At 49.3% G+C, this 19,696-nt stretch overlaps 1 protein-coding gene across 1 annotated transcript in view; it reads left to right on the forward strand.

The window, feature by feature from the left end:
• Positions 1-18,163, forward strand: part of CASQ2 (calsequestrin 2) — a 35,157-nt gene extending 16,994 nt beyond the window's left edge. The window contains exons 4-11 of the mRNA XM_009460533.2: positions 1,307-1,418; positions 2,841-2,914; positions 3,383-3,513; positions 8,490-8,535; positions 10,991-11,045; positions 11,738-11,838; positions 12,203-12,277; positions 16,113-18,163. Coding sequence (XP_009458808.1) covers positions 1,307-1,418; positions 2,841-2,914; positions 3,383-3,513; positions 8,490-8,535; positions 10,991-11,045; positions 11,738-11,838; positions 12,203-12,277; positions 16,113-16,313 — 795 coding nt within the window. The 3' untranslated portion in view covers positions 16,314-18,163. The remainder of the gene's footprint in view (positions 1-1,306; positions 1,419-2,840; positions 2,915-3,382; positions 3,514-8,489; positions 8,536-10,990; positions 11,046-11,737; positions 11,839-12,202; positions 12,278-16,112) is intronic.
• The last annotated feature ends 1,533 nt before the right edge of the window (positions 18,164-19,696 follow it).

The following is a 19,696-nucleotide window of genomic DNA, read 5'->3' on the forward strand; positions in this document are numbered from 1 at the left end:
GGTTGCCTAAATGGTGACCTGTGGTGCAGGAGTGCCAGTAGCGAAAAGCACGTCTGGGGAAGAGCTCCTTAGGACCTCAGCTCTCCTACAGCAATGTGGCTGCATGCATCAGGTACTGTGGCCAAAACACATGTAAGTGGCTTCAGGGACAGAAGCGGGCGTCTTGCCCACCCAGGAGGGCCAGAGGCAGGGCAGGGCTTTGCTGTCACCCCAGCAGTGGTGGGATGCCCGGTTCTTGTGGCTCAGGACACTACGGCAGCAGGGAGCTGCCCACACTGCTCTGGACGCAGCAGAGGCACAGCCACACACCGGAGCATCACTCGTGAGGCACTTTGTGAGGTTTAGTTTGCTGTGGTACGCTGCTGAAAAAAATCACGTTCTGTGAACAAAGGAAGAGAGCAAGGATTTCTGTTTGTGTGTTTTCCACTCAAGAGGGAAAATACCCAGCAAAGCAGGGAAATAAAAACAAACACATCTGTGGTGCCTCGGCAGCCTGCTCTCAAAGGAAAACAAACCCAGAGGTCCTCTACTACTCTGTAGACTGTACAGTTGCCTGCCTGCATTTTTTTTTCTAGTGAAACCACAGCTGATTTACCCCAGTATTGCTGGGCAGAACGATCAGACCAAATCTTTTCACCAGCAGTGGCTAGTTAAGAAAGCAGAAACAAAGTTTAGGCTAATGACAGACTGAAGCGGCAGATAGGTCTTCCAACTTCCTCATCAACACTGATGTGTCTGGGGCCAAAGCATGGGTTTAACCCACTCTGCATAGGAGGATCAGCCAGGAAAAATCACATCCAGACTTTCCACTGCTCCGAAACATTGTTTGGCTTCACTTGAGCGTGCTGGTTTTAATGTTTTCCGAAAGCAAGTTCTTTGCAGTAACCTCTTCCAGCAAATTACAGTGAAAAACAAATATAGGCATCATTCACAGACGCTCACAGTCTCCATACCAGCCCCTTTCAACTGCTCTACCTTTTTCTCAGCCACTCCAAAGCCAGTTGCAATTGCTACCGCTTATATCACATCACAGCAGATCCCTCAGCATCTATTTGGGTTACTCAGACCTCTCTTAGCTTCCCTCTTGATGCTTCAACCTGTGCAGTGAACCTACTAATGGCTCCCTCTGAAGGTGACCTGCATCTCTTAGTTCCTCGCATTAAGGCAGAGAGCACGAAGTAAGGTTTCCAGCAGCAGAGAAATTGGGTGACCTCTTTCTCCCCACTCAGGCTACTAGTGACACACCCTGACAGGCACAGGTTGGTGCTGCAAATCGTTGTGTTATCAATTGCATTTGTCATGGCAGCTGCTAGAAGACCCTGTGGAGATCATAAACAGCAAGCTGGAGCTTCAGGCCTTTGACCAAATCGATGAGGAAATCAAACTCATTGGCTACTTCAAAGGAGAAGACTCTGAACGTAAGATGAATGTGTTCCTTGTGGGGCTTGGAGCCTGGCTGGGGGTGCTGAGGTCAGGCATTTGTTCTTCTGCATGAACATTAAGGGTGTTAGGTGTTAAGGCAGGCTGTGACAGTGCCAAAATTGCTGGAGGATGAGGTGGGGTTGCAGGCCAGTTTCTGCTGTTGCTATGCACGAGCTCATTCCTACACTAACAGCGGTGACCCTTCTGCAAGGTGTTGATAATCTGGGGACTCCTGAAGTGAAGTAAGTCTACCTCACCCAAAATCAGCTGAGGTTACAGTTACACTGGGTGAGCATCTAAAGGGAGCAAAGCTCCCCTTCTTATGAGCAGTGAGCCCAAAAGGTCAAACAAAGAGCGAGGGAGGCAAAGGGAAAGAGAGGGACACACATTAAGTACTAACTTGGCAAACATACAGCAGCAGTAAGCAGGACACAGTAGGGCAGCCTGGCAGAGGCACTGACCTGTTTCTCCTCGCTGGACCCCAGGACTGAGAAGAGGCTGGTCCCATGCCCTGAGGGATGTGCAACTCAGGGACCATTCTAGGCAAAACCATCAGCTTTCAGGAGTCTTGAGAAGCCCTCACCCAAGACTCGCCCCAGCAGTCTCCTCTGCCAGCCCCGAGTGCTCCCCCTGCTCTCCGTGCGGTGCTGGCAGCGCGCACCCCATGCTTGAAAGGCTTGCCTTTTGTAAAAAGACAGGTGTTCTGACCTGAACGAGCAATGTATCACCAGGTGTGCTGCACCACAACAGCCCATCCTCCTCTCCCTTCAGCTTTCTCACCTGCTCCAAATGGGCTGCAGGGCAGCTCGGACAGGGCTGTGCCCCTAATGCTGTTCAGTAATAAGTGTTTTGAAGAAAGGTGGGAAATACCTGCTATAAAGAGCTCCTGCCAGGCTGAGAGCATCCTTCCTGACCCCAGCTGAGGACCTGATACCAGTAACAGTAAAACCGTACCTTGTTCCTGCCCCCTCCTCCTGCAGCAGGAGGAGCGTGCCTAATCACGCTTGGTGACTGTTTAGGGATGGCAGCAATCATTAATGCTGGAGCAACTCCATGCATTTCCCAGGCTGAAGTACTGCTTGTGCAAGAGGGCAGCTGCAAACACCCTTATCAACAGGCTGGAATTGTAACTCCCGGACCTTCTTGACAGGGCTGCTGATTTCAGCCCCAGTTAAGCAAAGCATGGCATGCCAGGATCTGTAGTTTTCCTGAGCACTGTGGGGTTACACAACATGTCCTATTTGTTCCACATGAAGTGGTCCTTGTTTGTAAACCCTGGAAGGGTGGAAGAAACGGTGCCATCATCGGATGTATTTTGCAGTAATTTATATTTGTTCTTCCCTAGTGCCTTCTGTGCTGATCAGAGCGTGGACAGCTGCCTGTGAAATCTCTTCTTCATTCCCCTTTTCTCCTTCCAGATTACAAGGCATTTGAAGAAGCCGCCGAACACTTCCAGCCATACATCAAGTTCTTTGCCACCTTCGACAAAGGGGTAAGCATCCACGGACCTCACCGTGGGATCTCACAGCCTCCACCACCTGTTTTCCAGAAGCTCAGGATGCTCCCAGATTTAATATCTGGCTCCAGCTTCTCATTTTCAGCATTCCTGTAATTTGTGGTATTGGTGTCCGTGTTTGGATTTGGCCCTGTCACAAGATACAAGGCCGTTGCTGCAGCATGGAGGCAGGTCCTGGTCTGGGTTTGGAAACCATCCCATCAGGTTTGCGGGACCTTGACTCTGGCCTTGCTCTGCCCCGGTGCTTGAGACCAGTAGTGTAGAGAGCATCGGTGTTTTTTTTAACCAAGGAAAGATCCATTCATATTTTGTTGGCCACCGCTAAGAGTGCATGCTCTGAAAAAGAGCAAGCACCTTGACCTCAGCTCTGCCACCGGGAGAGACTCTGGGTAGGCAAAGAGGCACATCAGGCTCACTCACCTCTGACCATCTGCACTGCAACAGGTTGCCAAGAAGCTAGGTCTGAAGATGAACGAGGTGGACTTCTATGAACCGTTTATGGATGAGCCTGTTCACATCCCCGACAAGCCTTACACAGAAGAGGAGCTGGTTGAATTTGTGAAGGAGCACAAAAGGTATGTAGCGTACAGGACACTCCTGGCGATGGGAAGCGGGTAAAGGTATCTGCCATCACAGGCTTGCCCCTCTAAGGCATCCCTCTCAGTAAAAATTAGGATAACGGCCACTTTTTGGCAATTTTCTGATCCAGGTTTGAGATTTTGAATGGTCTTTTCCTTCTCCCAGAGGTGCAAGTATCTGTGCCACAATCAGAGCCCACCACCATGGGGCTGTAACAACACAGCTTCCCTCCTCCTCCTCCCTGGATAGTCCTCCCTCAAAGAACAGGGAGGCTTGCAAGCAGTGGAGAGCAGAAAGCTTGCCCTACTTGCCCGTGCTTTTAATTTAGGTCTGTACAGAAGATGATCTTCTCCAAGGCCTCTCAAGCTAAAACCAAATTCTGTCCAGTCCCCTCCTTCCTCAAAACACTTCACTAATAGGTATATCCCTCTTCTGATGTCAGATATGTCTGTAGGCAGATTGTGAGCTCAGACCAAGCTCGGACAAACTGTGATAGACTAAGAGGCTCCTGCTGACCACAGGCACAGAGGAAAAGCCACTGCTGTTATGGCTGTCTTTTAGTCCTCACCTGCAAAGGGGCTGAGCACCTACAACGTTTGATCAGGTCAGCGGGAGCTGTGGATGCTCCTTGCTTTCTGCGATCAGGTTTATTGCACAGTTGTTTAGGGACTTGGCCACCAACGGTCTGAAAGCAACTGGAAAGGCTGATCCCATGTAAAAACACAGGGTTAAATATAAGGGCACAACTACCTATGAGGTGCTGTATTTTTACACTCTTAAAAATACAGCGCAGGATAGTCACGCAGGCTATCTGCTGCTCCTGCAACTGCATTTCCCAGCAGACATTCAAGGGACCAGAAAAGAGTTCAAGAAAAGCAGGGCCATTGATATAGTTGGGAGAACCCAAATCGGGCTGAGCTGGAGGTTTGTGCTCACACACAGAGGGTTCAGAGACAGGAGATCATCTCCAGAGTCTGCAAGTCACCGGACACAGAAACAAATCTCTGCTTTTTCTGAAATATGAAGGGGTCCTCTATCTCACATGTACTCGCAGGTCACTTTGCTGACCTCCCAGACTTCCTGACCTCAGTCCTTCCCATTTTTCTTTCCAAGCTCTTTCTGACAGGCAGCTGCCTCAGGAGGCTGATTAAACACAGTCAGCTAAGTGCTAGCCTAATAAGGCAAGCTCTCCATCAGCAGAAAATTGCAGTTGGAACCCCTGAAGTCTTTCATATTTTAAGATGCTATGTTGTGCTTGGTAGGAACAAGAAGTTAGACCATATATTTTGCAAGTGCCAAGGCTTAGAAGGGAATTAGAAGGAATCTCATGAAATCAGATGCCTGAAATCCCAAACCTGCCAAGGTGCTGCCATGGCAGGGGAAAAACCCTGGGGTGGCAGTGATATGTTCCCAGCAGTTAATACTAAGTCGCTCGGAGCAGAAGTGCCTTGCCACCAGCGAAGGACCTAAAGCCAAAGGCTGGAAGTAGAATTCACCAGGCACACCGATGATCAGGCCTGTAGAGAAAAACAAAGCGACCTCAGCAGCTGCCACGTGCTGGTTCCCTGTAGACAACTTGGCAGGATCTTCTGCTCTTCAAGAAAGTGTAAAGGACCACTTGCCTCCTCCCCATCACATAGCAGACTCTCTCAGTTCACTGCAGCTGGCAGGCATGGGCTATCCCTCTGCTGAGGTGCAAAGCCTCGCTGCCACCTCTCCATCCTGCAGAAGGAGCCCCATCGTCACATCACTGGGGAAAGCTCCCAGTGCTCAGCAGTCTGCAGGCTCTTTAGCATGCTTTACACAGCTCTTCCAAAAAGGCCTCCCTGCTGCTGTGCCCAGGTGGGCTTCACCTCCTCTTCCTCCAACCCTGTGTGGAAACGGCCTCAAGCTGCTCCAGGGGAGGTTTATGTTGGATATTAGGAAAAACTACCCGAAAGGGTAGTCAGGCACTGGAACAGGCTGCCCAGGGAAGTGGTTGAGTCTCCATCCCTGGAGGTATTTAAAAGACGGGTAGACGTGGTGCTCAAGGACATGGTTTAGGGGTGGACTTGGCAGTGCTGGGTTAATGGTTGGACTCGATGATCTTAAGGGTCTTTTCCAACGTTAACGATTCTATGATTCTATGAAATCAGGATTTGCTGAGCTCTCACTGCAGCTTCAAGACAGGAGCTGAAGTGGGTGCCCAGGAGGAGCCCATACGCAGCCTCCCAGCCGATGCTTCCCTGGGCAGCTGTGGGCAGTAGTGGGAAAGTCCATCCTCTCCGGAGCAGGTCAGGAAATTGCTGTTCTGCATAGTGGGGTGACTCATCCAAGGTGTCCGGCTGGGGATGGTGGCTGGGCACCACAACTCCGAGGTCTCAGCCCAGATTTTGCTCTCAGTTGCACAAATACAAATTACGTGGTAGTTTCTCTGCCTGCAGCAAGAGGCCTCTGGGTTTATGCCTGTTTCGCATGCAAAATGCTGGGGGTGGACCTCCCCCCCGCCCTGTTCTCTGTAATTGTGGTGTGGGGGCTGAATTCTGCTCCCTCTTATTCACCTAAACCCCACTTACCTCGCTCCCTCCAACACTGGGGATTAACCAGAGAAAATCTTGAGTAACTCTGCAACAATCGGTACACGTGGGCGTGATCAAATCTTTCCCACCGAGTTTCCTTTCTCCAAGAGCTGCCCCCAGAAAACAGCTAGGTAAAGCATCTTGAAAGCCAGGTACAAGTACGTAATATGCATTCACCTGATACAGTCTCCATTTTCTGACAATCAGCAGTGAGGAGACTTGCTGGGTCAAAAAATCTATCCCTGATCTTGTGCTTAGTGGCTATTTCTTCAATTTCTATAGTCATTTTTTACCTCATTTCTATTTTGATGATGAAAGTATCCAATTGTAATGAGTTCAGTGGCTGAATGATGCATTCCATCAAAAGAACATTCGTATTTGTTCAGCTTGTACCTGCTACCTAATAATTTCACTGTGTGCCTACTAGTTCTTGTGTTATGAGGAAGAATGACTAGCCATTCCCTGTTTCACTTTTTTTTTTTAGACCCCCTGCCAATATCGTCTTTGTTCAACTCTTCTACAAGATAAAGAGTTCTTATATATTTAATGTCCCCCAAACAGAGGTCTTTCCATATCTTCATTCACCACAGCCATGTTTCCATGTCCTTTTTTCAGTTGTCCTGTACCATTTCTGTGATGAGATGACCAGAACCACAAATACATTCACTGTGGAGGTGCATAGTGTATTTGTCCATTGCTGTAATGGCATGATGTGTTTTCCCACCTGTTTGTAACCTTCTTTTTGCCTTTTGCCTTTGGAGCTGGTGCTTTCTCAATTTGTGACACCTGGGACCCTTTCCTGAGAGACAATAATTAATTGTGACTAATTTAGAACCCATTGTTGCACCTGTGTAATCAGGGCTGGTTTTCTGCAAGTGCATTACTTCCTATGTCTATCATGCAGACACTCAAGTCGCAGGAAATCCCTCTGTATCTCCTCATAGTGAGGCCTGTGTTGGGCATCTGAAGAACTGGATACGATAAGGAAATGCTGCCATATTCCTATTTGCCATCTTTTTCAGATTATGTGAGAATATGTTATGCATATGATCATGCTAAAGCATCTGCTATGAATCTTAATTGGTTAATTACCTCTGTCGTGAAAACTGACCATTCATCTTGACCCTTCGTCTTCCAATGTCATTAATCCACAGGAGGATGTCTCCTCTGATCTAACTCAGCTTAGTTTCTCTGAGACCCTTTAGTAAGAGCCCTTGTCCAATGGTCCTCTGAAGGAAGTTCACTGCATTGACCAGCATACCTTTGCCCACTCGTTGACTTGCTCTGGGAACTCCACCAGATCCATGGCCATCATTTTCTTCTTAAAGACCATACAGCTCTTGTCCTATCACATCATATTCCTTCAAATGTCTGTTAACTCTGCTTTTGCTGGTAGCATCATGCCCATAAGGGAGTCACTCTTCCAGATCTGTGGCTCCTCAGGTCCTGTAGGAACTTCTAAAAAATGCTCCTTGTTTCCACCGCTCTGGTAGCAATGCAAACCCGAAGCAACAGGTTACACATCTCATTGATGCCACCTGGTCCTGGCAACATGCTGCTACTCCCTTTGCCAATTTATTCTAGGACCTCATTGACCAACGCTTCTCTTCACAACAGCTCCTAGGGCTGGTCTTCCAGGGAGAACCTCTCTGCTGGGGGAACCTCCCTGAACACCTGATGCCAGAGCAAACGAAGGTGCATAGGATTACTTGTGCTTGTCTGCTACGGCCTTGTGTTCCTTGGGTGCCCTTTTAACACCCCAGTCACCTCTCAGCCTGCCAGGCTCTCTGACAGGCTTCCTGCTATGGATGTGTCTGAAAACATTTATTATTCTTTTTTTTTTTTTTTGTCCTTTATGAACTACTTCTCAAAAAAAATTTGTTTGGCCAGTCTTACGGTTTAAATTTTCTTGCCAGCAGTTATTATGATCTAAATTTTCTTGCCAGAGGTTATTCTGTCTTCTTTGCTTCAGCAGAGTTTGGAAGGATTTTTATGGTGGAATTATGCTGGGGTAAAACCAGGAGAAAAGGGGAACAAAGCCCAGTAGGAATGTCGCAGGGACTGCAATACATAAGTGAATGGGTCACCTCGTGCTCTCAGCACGGACAGAACAATCTGCCATGTGTGGGACTAATTCACCAGTATACCCCAGCACAGAGAGGCATCTCATCTTCCCATGTACAAATAGCGTCTGCAGTGACTCCAGCTGGGGCAAGGGCAGGGTTTTATCACCATAAATAAAAGCATAAGTTGACCTACTGTGCCCCCAAGCTTGCATTCAAAACGTGGTGGCCAACGGCGCTGACTCCAGCAACCAACCAAATGTGCCATGTTGACCTTTTCCGAGACACCAGCAGCGTCATGTGTGGTGGTGCTGGATGCATCCTCAAAGAGCGTTTCTGTCTTCCTTTCAGGGCCACCTTGAGGAAACTGCGCCCAGAGGACATGTTTGAGACGTGGGTAAGCACGTGCGGGTGGGAAGCCTTGCGTCCCCTGAGAGCTTCCAACAAGAAACCACAGCTCAAAAGCTTTAGCCTCTGGCTGAGCTAAACAATATCTTTCCTTCCTTGCAAAGCCACTTTCCCTCCTCTGGGAAGAAGGAAAAGCCTTGGCTATGATACCCAGTGCCTGAGTTCAAACGGTGTGCTCAAACGCTTTGCTCAACAGCGGTGGACAGCTGAGCTGGGTCCTGTTTGCTCCACAGAGAGAACAGGGAAAGCTAACCAAGTGTGCCAGGCAGGCGTTGAACCTCTGTAGTGGCCATGATATAGCTATGGAGAGCATCCTTCCCAAGGATGCTCTGTCTTATCTAACGGACATCGGTGCTGGTGGTGGGGTGACTTCAGTGGCCCGCTCGCTGGGTGAGCTACAGGGGTTGTACCAAATGGATGACTCATGGAAATTGTACCAGAGCAGTTGTACAATTCAAAATGCAAGCAAAGGCAGGCAGTTCAGTTAATTATATAGATTACGGAGCAAACCGTGCATTGATTGCCCTTCTCACGGTGTGAGCAAGCTCCAAGTCAGTGATTGTGAAGAACTAACCAGCGGTCTGCAAGTGTGGGGGAAAAGGGGAAGGGTGAAAATGAAAGAAAAATCGTGTCTAATAAATTATCCCTTTGCTGTGAATGAGTACCATGCTAATAGCCAGTCAGGGACCTTCAAGTGCCAGCTGAGTGCTGAAAAACAAAGCTGAACAGGTGCTTTACAGACACTAAGGAAGATGCAGTCATTCCTCCAGAAAGCTTGGCACATTTATAACAGCGTTCAGTTGCCTCCTTGCTTGGCTGTGTAACATGAAACGCTGCAGGACTCCAAAGCACCAAAAACCTTGGGAGTCTTTAATACAACAAGGCAAGAGGTAATAAAACTGAATCAGGAGTTATGAGTCGCTTAGGCATGATAGCTTTTCATTTTATTTTGAAATGCAGATTCTGTATAGAAGATAGCTTCCCAGAGCCACTGAAGTCCCTCCAAGTTTTTTCATGGGGCTTCAGTGGGACCCAAATTTCATATGCAGTGGTTTTGCTTTTATACTGACTATATTCTAAAATAGTCTCCGGAGAAGTGTGAATTGTCAGCGATGGGATGTTTGCTTTACCAGCAGCCTGGGAACATAGAGCTTGCCTCTGCTATGAGCAGGGGACTCGTACCTACAGGTGACAACGTGCCGGATTCTGATCTCGCTGCACGTTCAGAACATCCCCAATGCCTTCACTGGAGTTACTCCAGTTTTGTTTGCTGCCTTGGAGGTCAGAATATAGCTATATTATATAGCTACATATATAATTATATATTGCATATATGTATGGGTTTTTTCATTTGGCTGTCCGACAATGCTGTGGGAAAGTATGGAGAAAAAGCAACAGTGTAGATTTTGTCAGCTGTAAGTGGTCTGAATCCCAAGTAAATCTGCCTAGAATGCCTTGGTGAAAATGTATTCCCCAAAGATGCCAGCAAAGGCCCAGCGTCTGCTATTGTTTTTAAAGATAATGTTTTCCACTTAATCTTACAGGGGTTTTTTTCCTTTCAGTTTTTGATGGTGGCTTTGTCACCTCTGGGCTCAGAAGGGAAAAGAAATTAGCATTTAGATGGGAATTTTTTCTCACATTAAAACCAATTGAAATGGAAACCGGGACCGGCAGCGAGTGAGGAAGGCGAAGCTGATCCGCGGGATAATTCAGAGATGACATTCATAGCAGGCGGATGATGAACCGGCCGGCAGATCCATTGGCCTTTGCCAATATCATTACCCATTACTCATGTGTCTCATGGAGAAAAGCAGTCCACCACGTTGTAATTTCTGTCCTCTGCTCACTGGAGCCCCAAAATGAGCCTCCCACTCAATTCCCCTTGCTGCTCATGGAGACTCTCACCTAGAGCAGAGACCCTTCACCTCCTGAAAGGTGTCCAAGTGAGCCACCTCGCCTCTCGTCTTGTGAGGAAACCTCCTTTGCTGGCCCCAAAGGAGCATGTTTGGCATCTGAGCATGGTGGCAGATATTTGTTTCCCCGCAAACCATCCCCTGGCAGCTGCAAATGTATGAGAGTAGGTGGCCTCGGGCATGGAGGGTGAGCCCATATTCCCATGCTAGAGAGCCCTTGCCTTTCTCTGCAGGTAAGGTTTTGCCCCACACCATCAGAAGCTCCCTTGCCTTTGCCATCGTGATGCCCACCTCATTTTTAGCTGAAGGGTTTCAGCAACGCCACCCAAACTACCTGCTTCAGCACCTATTACCTCCATGACTCGGCCTCACCTCAGGTCCCATTTCTGGTGTCTCGGTGGGGCTCCAGTTAAGCCTCCCTTTGCAATCGTCCTGTTCCTTTGAAGGCATCCCACTGCTCCTCACCTCCAGCAACCGCCTGGGCTCTGTCTTCCCTCCCTGCCCCATCAGTAACAGTTTTGTTGTTTCCAGGAGGACGACATGGAGGGAATCCACATTGTGGCCTTCGCCGAAGAAGACGACCCAGGTAGGAGGCCGTTTTCCTCCTTGTGTGATTCTCCGCCGCTCAAGATGGTGTAGTTTCATGTGCTTTTGTTTGCATTGTGGAGCTCCACGCCCCAGCTGAGACGGGGACCCCCAGCCTGCCGGGATGGGGAACCGGGATGCTTCTGGGAGTTTATGCTAGCAGGTGTGCTAGCCGGGATTCAAATTCTGGGTATAAATGGATGGTCAGCTGGGAAAAAATAGTCATTGCCTCCACCCCAGCACCAGGATTTGCTCCCTAACTCTGCGTCCATCTTGCTGTGAGGCTCCGGGAAAGTGCTGAGGGCTGGGTGTGTGATGTGCATACAGGAAACCCGTGGGCATCAGCTCCCAAAAAGCCGTGGCATCGGCGCTTCTCAGCACCATCAGCATGCCAAAACCCTTCGGCCTCTCGGGGGCTCAGTTCCTCCCTCGCCACAAGAAAATAGCGACATTGTTCCACTCCATGGAAGGATTACGAGACTTAATTCATGTGTAACTAATTTCAATACCCGGGGAGGATGCTCGAAATTAAAAGCCTTATTATCAGCAGAAAGAGCTGGGAGACAGCATTTTAATGAGAACTATAAACAACTCCTGTGTGCACAGGGGGGTGAGGGAAGTTGAAAACCCCGCAAGCAAGAAGTGCCTGCGTGTTTGCAGGCGAGGGCTGCAGCGGTTTATGTATCATTTCAGATGGTTTTGAGTTCCTGGAAATCCTGAAGCAGGTTGCCAGGGACAACACCGATAATCCCGACCTGAGCATTGTCTGGATTGACCCCGACGACTTTCCTCTGGTGAGTGGCAGGGGCTCCTTGCCTTTCTTGGTTTAATTCATGGATGTGTGTGTGTGTGTGTATGCACGAGCACAGGAATTGCCCCAGGGCACGCACAGGTTATAAAGGATGGGAAATGGGAATGCGAGTGATCCCTGAGAGCTGCTCATTCGGGGCTGCCTCCCATGAAGGTGGTGTCTTGGGAACACCTCCAGAGCCCGCACTTTTCCTTTGCCGTGTGCGACGGCCCAAGCTTGCCTTCAGCCTCTCTTCCCTCCCGTCCACTCATCGATGCACGCTCCCTGCACCACAGCCCAGTTGGCTGAATTAATGCGATGGGGTATTGCAAATGCCCTTGTTTGAGCTTTGTTTCTCTCTCCTGCAGCTGATCACTTACTGGGAGAAGACCTTCAAGATTGACCTGTTCAGACCACAGATCGGGGTGGTGAACGTCACAGACGTGAGTAGCACGTGCCCAGAAAATCCAGCGATCCCAAGATTAGGGCGCTAGAAAGGATGGGATAAGAGGTCTGCTGGAATCAGTGGGATTTCTGCTGTTACGTGGAAGTAGACCAGGCTTTTTCTCCAGGAAAAATTGTAAAGACCTCACCATTCCTACACGCAGCTGGGTTCATAACACTGTCAGTGTAGGGCTTCAGGGCTTTGGTCTGAGCGAGTTTCTGCTGCTGAGTCACACACAAACTACGTCTGCTGAGGACAGGACCAGCCCCTGTGGTCTGAGCTTCAGGGCTTTGCTGGTTTTGTTTTCAAGGTCTCACATTTCCACCCCAACCCACAGCATGCACCGTTGCGCCCTGCTCCGACCGAACCTGGGTGGGTTTGTGGGGGAAAATATGTGTGTATGGAGGGGGAAAACAAGCCGTGCTTAGGGGAGGAGAAGAGGAGAAAAAGGAGGGTGTTTTTTCAGCAGAAGCAGAATGGCCCAGCTTGAGTGTAGGAGGGAAAGATGGTCCCCAGCAGATGACAGGGAGAAACTGCACAGCTTGAAAAAAAAACAAATAAATACACAGCCTTAATAAAAGTATGACATAAACTGGTAACGGAGGGATCCTGCTGGGGCAAAGAGGGTATACTGGGGTTCATCCAGGCCCTCCTCCTCCTCAGCCACTGCTGTGCGGGTGATGCTGGAGGGATTTGGGTGGGAAGAGGAGACATGTCCACCCCATGCCCGGTGGCAACGAAGGGTTTCCACACCGTCCCGCAGCCGGCAGTGCTGGAGAGGGAGAGCTGCACAGGCAGGCGCTGCTTTGGCACGGCTGCGGTGGTGGTGGCACCCACAGCACCCACAGCTGTGCTATCAGGCCAGCTTTCTAGCAGCTACTGTTTTCATCAAGGTTGCCTTCAAGCCAGCAAACCATGGGACTGATGTCAGGTTGCCCTCACACTGTGAGCTTTTAAGGCCGGTGGGAGAGGGACCCATCCGACCCCCACCAGCAGAGATCTGGGGAGAGCTGCTGAGTGCAATGTAGCGTGCGTCACGGCCCTGACGTGGCAACGGAGAGAAACCATTTTTCCTCTTTCTGACAATAACAGTCCAGACGATCAGAGAGCACGTAACGCGGCGCGCTCCAGCCTGGCTTGCTTATTACCTGACTTTATTTTTGATGGTTAAGTGATGGGTGTTTTAAGCTATTTAAAATGAACCTGTGTGGGTATGTAAGTGTCTCTGGAAGAAGAAATCTCTCCACTGCAGAAATGTTTGTAATTTGGTGCTTGACTTCGTGTTTGAAATTTCAGCTGTATGGGAGTCTGATATTTCATTAGAAGAGAGCAGAGAGGGACTTAGAGTTGGGAGAACAGTCCGCGACAACAGTCCGGGGCTGGGTGCTGGTCCTGGCTCCACCACCGACTTTGCTCCCAGCTCCCACGTCCTCTCTCCTGTACCTCCCCAGAAAAAGAGGGATGGCGAGGAAGTACTAGGTGATTGTGCCTCCTGTTATAACAAATCCTGCAAGACCATAAGATGGGAGACGTGGTAGGGGAGGCAAAGCAATGGTGTTATGAAGAAAGTGGAGGCCCTGGATCTTGCCCGTCCCATTGAGGGGAAGGAGAGGGAAGCTCACAGGCTGGCTTGGGAGTTACGGAGTAGATGCGGTGCTGGCTGGATGTGAGCAGTACTTTACCTGTAATAGAGCAGCATCCACTAGACCATGGGACAGACACCTAGAGAGTGGGGACCCAGTGGGTTAAGTCTTGTTATCAGAATTGTTAAGGGAGAGACAAAAGGGAGGAGGGCCAAGATAGCATCTGTCACCTAAAATCATGAGAGAAATGAACAGGCAAGCCACAAATAGAGCCCAAGTCTTCCAGGCTTTTGCCCTTATTATTACCCCGCAGTATCTTTCTTCATTATATTTACTGCAGCTGGCCATGTTTAAGTCATATCAAAGCTACATTAAACAGCTATCAATGAAAATTCATGGAAATAGGATTGTCAGTGGCAAGAGAATCATATAGAAAGCAGTATTAGGCAGGAACATATGCCTTATTATCCAACAGTCACTCAGAGACCTGTAGAAACTCATGCATTATCTAGCTTTGATAAAGTAAATGTTTCAGGTTGTTGATTACAGTATTTGAAGTTTTTATTTCATTACTCTTAAGTCTGTTTTCTGTTCCTCAAGAGAGAGATTTAAGAAAGTTCTAGGTTGGCGGGTGATATCTAAAACAAACACTGAGCTCATTTCGTTATTTCAGTGTTACATCACTGCTTTCAGCCAAGTTACACAAGTACAAAGTGGGGCTTACACAACAGAGTAAAAATAAACACTGCTGTTGGCTTTGGTGGACATAACCCCCGTGACCCCATCGCTTCTCTAAAAACCTGCCAATACAAACACCAGAGCGACCAGTGGCCCCCACTGGCCCGTCACATCGTAGTGGCTCAGGACTAGGGCCACGACGAGCTACAAAATATTGCTGCTTTATTTGCACAGTATCTTCTCTAGGTGCAAGGGGCCCACTCCTGTTTCCCTTATTTAAAGGTGTCACTTTTTGCTGCACGAACAGTCCTGAGGTTGGATGCAAGATCATTTGCATGAAGGAAGAGCTACATGCCTCTCTGTGGCTCTTTTTTATTACAGTTTTGGTGTTTTAGGAGGAAAATATCATAAGGGAGGAACAGCTTTCCCTGAGCAGAAATTGGTCTGGCTTTTTAGCAAGCCATACAACAAGGAGAATTAGGTACCATTAGGGGCGCATTCGCAAAAGCCGGTAGTTATCTTCTGACATATGAAAACCACTTGCTTCTGCAACATCAAACGCTGAAGAAGATAACCTCACAGCACCTCTGCAAAATAGGAGGCTGATCCTATTTTACGGAGGGGAGACAGTGAAGGGAAAGGGGCTTACCCAGGCATTTACCCAAGGAACCTATAGCAAAGCAGGGAGAAAACCTTTCATTTCCAGGTCTCAGAGATCGTCGAAGCTATGCGTCCTGTCCCTGGCTAATAGCTGCAATTTAGACAGCATCTTCTCACTGCAATTCAGACAGCATTTTCTTACTGAATCCCTCCATCCCCTCCAGTTTATGGAATTAATGCAGACAGCTGGAGAGAAAGAGCAGGGGGCACCTGTAGTCCAGGGCATTGGTGTTTTTCACCATTCTTCAGCTGGAGCATGGTTGAGATGATCTGAGAAAAGGCTCTCCCAAGAGCAGCAACCGCTATCACATGTGGAGAGTCCAGAGCAACATCCTGAGGCAAAGGTGATGGTAAAAGAGGCTGGGGAGAAGGGGTGCTGAGAGCAGGGTGTAAAGGGTCAAAGGAAGAGGTCCCAGAAGGGCTCTGGAAGGAAAGAGGGAAACGCCGTGATGTCCTGTGAACTGGGGCAATGCAGGTGGAGCTGGCATGGGTTTCTTTATGTTCTCTTTGGGTAGACTTGGAGTCTACAGAACTGGCCAGAGCGGGTGAGGACAATGCACCAGGTGGACAATGCTCTTGCTCACAAGTGTAGGCACTGCTGGAGAGGAACGGGCAGCAGGCACACATCTAACCCAAGGCAAACAGTACCACACACTCATGTAAACCCATTGGCCAGTCCCACTGCCCCCAGCCAGAAGCAACAGGACTTCAGGGGGAAGTGGTCATCCCAGCGTGTGGGCAGAGAGACACCGCGGTCCAGCCTGTCCACAGGCTGCGGCAGAGAGGGAGCCAATGCCACCACCACCCCTGCACCCCACCCGTGGTCCAGCCCTTACCCCCACAACAGCAGCGAAAGCGATCTTTTCCCTGTGTCTCTGAGGGTGGCTAATCCGCCATCACCTGTCCCTGCAGGCCGACAGCGTCTGGATGGAGATCAGAGATGACGATGACCTGCCCACAGCCGAGGAGCTGGAGGACTGGATAGAGGACGTGCTTTCTGGGAAGATAAATACCGAAGATGATGACGACGATGATGATGATGATGACAATGATGATGATGACGACGACGACGATGATGACGACGACGATGATGATGATGACGACGACGACTAACTGTGACTCTGTGCAGTTTGACTTGTGGGGGCTGAGAGGCCTCCCCCTGCGGCAGGTCCCTCCATCGGAAGACCTGCGTTTAAGCGTCAGCAAGCACCGCTGCTCCTCTTTCCCCCTTGCCCCACTCCCCCTGCCCCTGCCCTTGCTGGGACCCCCCGGCCTGATTCTCAGCGGTGCTGAGCCACCGGGACTGCCCCTGCGGCGGGCGGCGCCTGCAGGCACCCAGCACCGCTGTAAATCATGCCTCCTTAGTAAGGACAATAGGAATCTGCAGGGAATCTGCCTCCAGTCCCCCAAGGGCAGGAGGAAAGGGCCTGCCCGCTCGCTGCCAGAGGGACACAGGGAGCCAATTTGTATTTTCCATGCTCATCGGCCCAGCACTTAACATCCAAAGACCAAATCTCACTTCAAGACATAGGGAAGGTCACTATAAAGTTTAGTCCTTTTATAAAATACAATGCCCTTTGCAGCTACTCTGCCAAGACCACTCAATCCTGCAAGTTCTGCTGCGGGGGTCTGTAGCTACTTATTAACATGCTAGGAGAAGCAAAAAGCTTTGGGAGGGGAGGAAGGCTTTAGGGATGCTATTTAAGGTTTCAGTGATTCCATACAACAACAGGATATTCTTGTCTAGCAGCGCAGTGCAAAACCAAATACCACGGTCCCTGTCTGAACCTCTTTCTTCTTGAAAGCTCAGGCCAAAGATAGGGTAAGTGCAGGTGGTCTGATATGCGACATCAAAGCTTGCGAGTTCCTGAACTGCTGCAAAGGCTGATCCAGGTCTGAGCCCAGACTCCTGAGGCTGAAGATCATGGCACCAAACTGTTAGTCTTAACCCCAAAGAAACACCAGAGCAGACCGCAGGCCAGTTCCCAACATCTGCAGCCAGGGCCTACCTTGCCTTTCAGGGGAACCTCAGCGGGATTGAAGGTGGTGCACATGAGATAGCATACTCCTGCCAGTGGAAACATTCATAGGGGCCCACCCTGAAGCCCTCCTATTCCCCACAACCTTTCCAGCTTTAGCTGACTTTTAATCCAAAGCCTACATAGCATCTTTTCCCATGACCAAGATGTTGGGAGGGAACACATCCATCCAACCGTATTAGATGCTGGATAATGAGAGTTGGGCAATGAGCAGTGAAAGGATTCAGGCTGTTTGGCTTTTAGGCTTTTAAGTATTCAGTTGTTACTCCCTGCTTAGAGACTCAGATGTCCCATGGTAGCCCATGAGAAGCCTCTTTTGACTGCAGACCGAGAAGGAGCTCAGGGCTCCAGTTTGCAGCCAAGGGGGTCACTCGCAAAGCAAAGGGTCAGCAACTCTGTCCTGGCGAGTGCAGCACCATCCATGTGCAGGTCACTGCAACAGTGTTAGGTCTCCCTGCCTTCCCATGCCGGCAGATTTCAATTGTCTTAGCTTATTAGGTTTAACAATAGTGCAATGAATGGAGAGTTTGGAGACAGTTTTATCTTTATGAATACATTTATAAATATGTTCTCCAGTCGTTCAGACTTGTTAGCGTAGGTAGGGTACACACGTCCTCTCTTGCTACTGATGAAAAACATTGTTCTGACCTTTCTCGTACTGGCTTACGCCAGAGGTAAGTGATGTTAGGGGAAATAAGAGTGTGAGGGACAGGAGAATCAGAGCTCGTTATATGAATGCGAATCAGCCTGATGAGAAACAACGTTTACACACTATATATTTCCTTTATCAGATGAACTGCAAAGCAAGATTTTATAGATTTTTTTTTTTTCCTGCCTGTTGATCAGTCTCTTTGACTCTCTCTCTACGTTAGCAGAAATAGAAATTTGAAACTACTGGTATAAAAAAGCTGAAGTACTGATATATTCCTATGTGTGCCGTATCCCCTTGGTGGAACGTGCCAGCGTGAACAGCTGGATATCTGTATATCTCTGTGTATATGAATGAATACTGTGCTGGTATGGTATATGACTGTAGGCCACGTTAGCTCCTCATTGAACATCAAACACTCAACCCATGCTTTTCAGGCACAGCTTATTAGAAGAATAGACAGGACAGCAAAGCCCCTAGGTCAACTATTGTCTTTTATATACTTGCCCTTTCTTGCTTCTTTATGATGGACAAGCACTGCCTGGAAGACTTGAACCAAGTGAGTTTGGGGAGACCACCCGCCCGGTTATGAACAACTGGGGTTATGAACAACTCAGCCCCATCCCAGACGACCTGGTGGAGACTTTCAGAAGGCTCAAAATGCAGAGTGCTCTCAGCCTGGAACTCCCCTCCTCTCCTTCGCCCCCCTCTCTCCTGGCTGGAGGGGTGCCCAGCGCCCTCCTTCTGCTCTTCCCTTTCAGCTGTTTCCTCAAGAGGTTTGCTGGAGGACGCTGGCTCGGGGCGAGAGGGAGCAAGCGGGACTCACGGTCTCATTGATGCGCATTGGTAAGGAGCAAGAACAGGCAAAACTAGCAGTTTAGTAGTCTCCTAGTCTGTGATTAAGGGACAAACACTGCTTATGTTACTCACCTCAGCAAAGTACTCGTTTATCTTTACCCTGGGGCTATTCCCAGGAGTAAAACACGCACAGTTTCACCGTGCATGAGGTAACAGCCTGCACAGGCCCTGCAGCTCCTGATCAGTCACCGCAAAGTGCCACGACCTTCTATAAACATGAAGAACAAATGAAAAGTTGCCTTTCCCAACTGGCACTGTCTCCAGTCATCCCGATTGCCTGGGTACTCTCCATGAACCTCCCCTCCCGCTGTGGATGCCCATCTGTTCTGGTGTGCCCCTCTCTAGGTGCTCTGAGATGCACCGCTTACACAGGCAGAGCAGGCAGACCCTGCAAACGGCACTACGGACCTGTGCAAGCACACAGGTGTTTCACAGGCATGTACACATTTTAGTGCATCAAGCGACAGAGCTCCAAGGGAAAAAAAATAATTAATGTAGTGGTGCTTCGGCTTACGGAGAGGCCAGTGAGGCTGAGCTCGTACTGGGGCTGGTGTCAGTAGCTTATGGAAAGTTTCCCTTGAGTTATGAGAGAAAGGGCTACTCCTACGGCTGCCACTCCTTCACGGTGCCAGCGCAGTCCTTGATGGGGCCACCCTTTCCCTCTTCCCTCATCCTCCCATTACGGTTTTCATGTTTCTCTTTGCCCACGAATGGGAACTTCTTATCTTCAGCTTACAGGATAAACACATAAAAAGTTAAGAAAACGTTGCGGCAGAGGAAGGATTGCAGCAAGGAAGAAGAGCAGGCAGCAAAGCCTCTCCCATTCACCCATAACACCTTTTCTGCCCCGAGTTCATAGTGACTGAACCACTGAATGAGGTAATACCTCTTGTGAAGAAGGTGGTGGCTTGAATTTGAGTGTCTTCCTTGCAGGGACAGGTAAGATACTG

The sequence above is a fragment of the Nipponia nippon genome, unplaced genomic scaffold (assembly GCF_047370975.1).
Source record: "Nipponia nippon isolate SJK-2023a ecotype South Korea unplaced genomic scaffold, ASM4737097v1 scaffold_2, whole genome shotgun sequence".
Classification (NCBI taxonomy): domain Eukaryota; kingdom Metazoa; phylum Chordata; class Aves; order Pelecaniformes; family Threskiornithidae; genus Nipponia; species Nipponia nippon.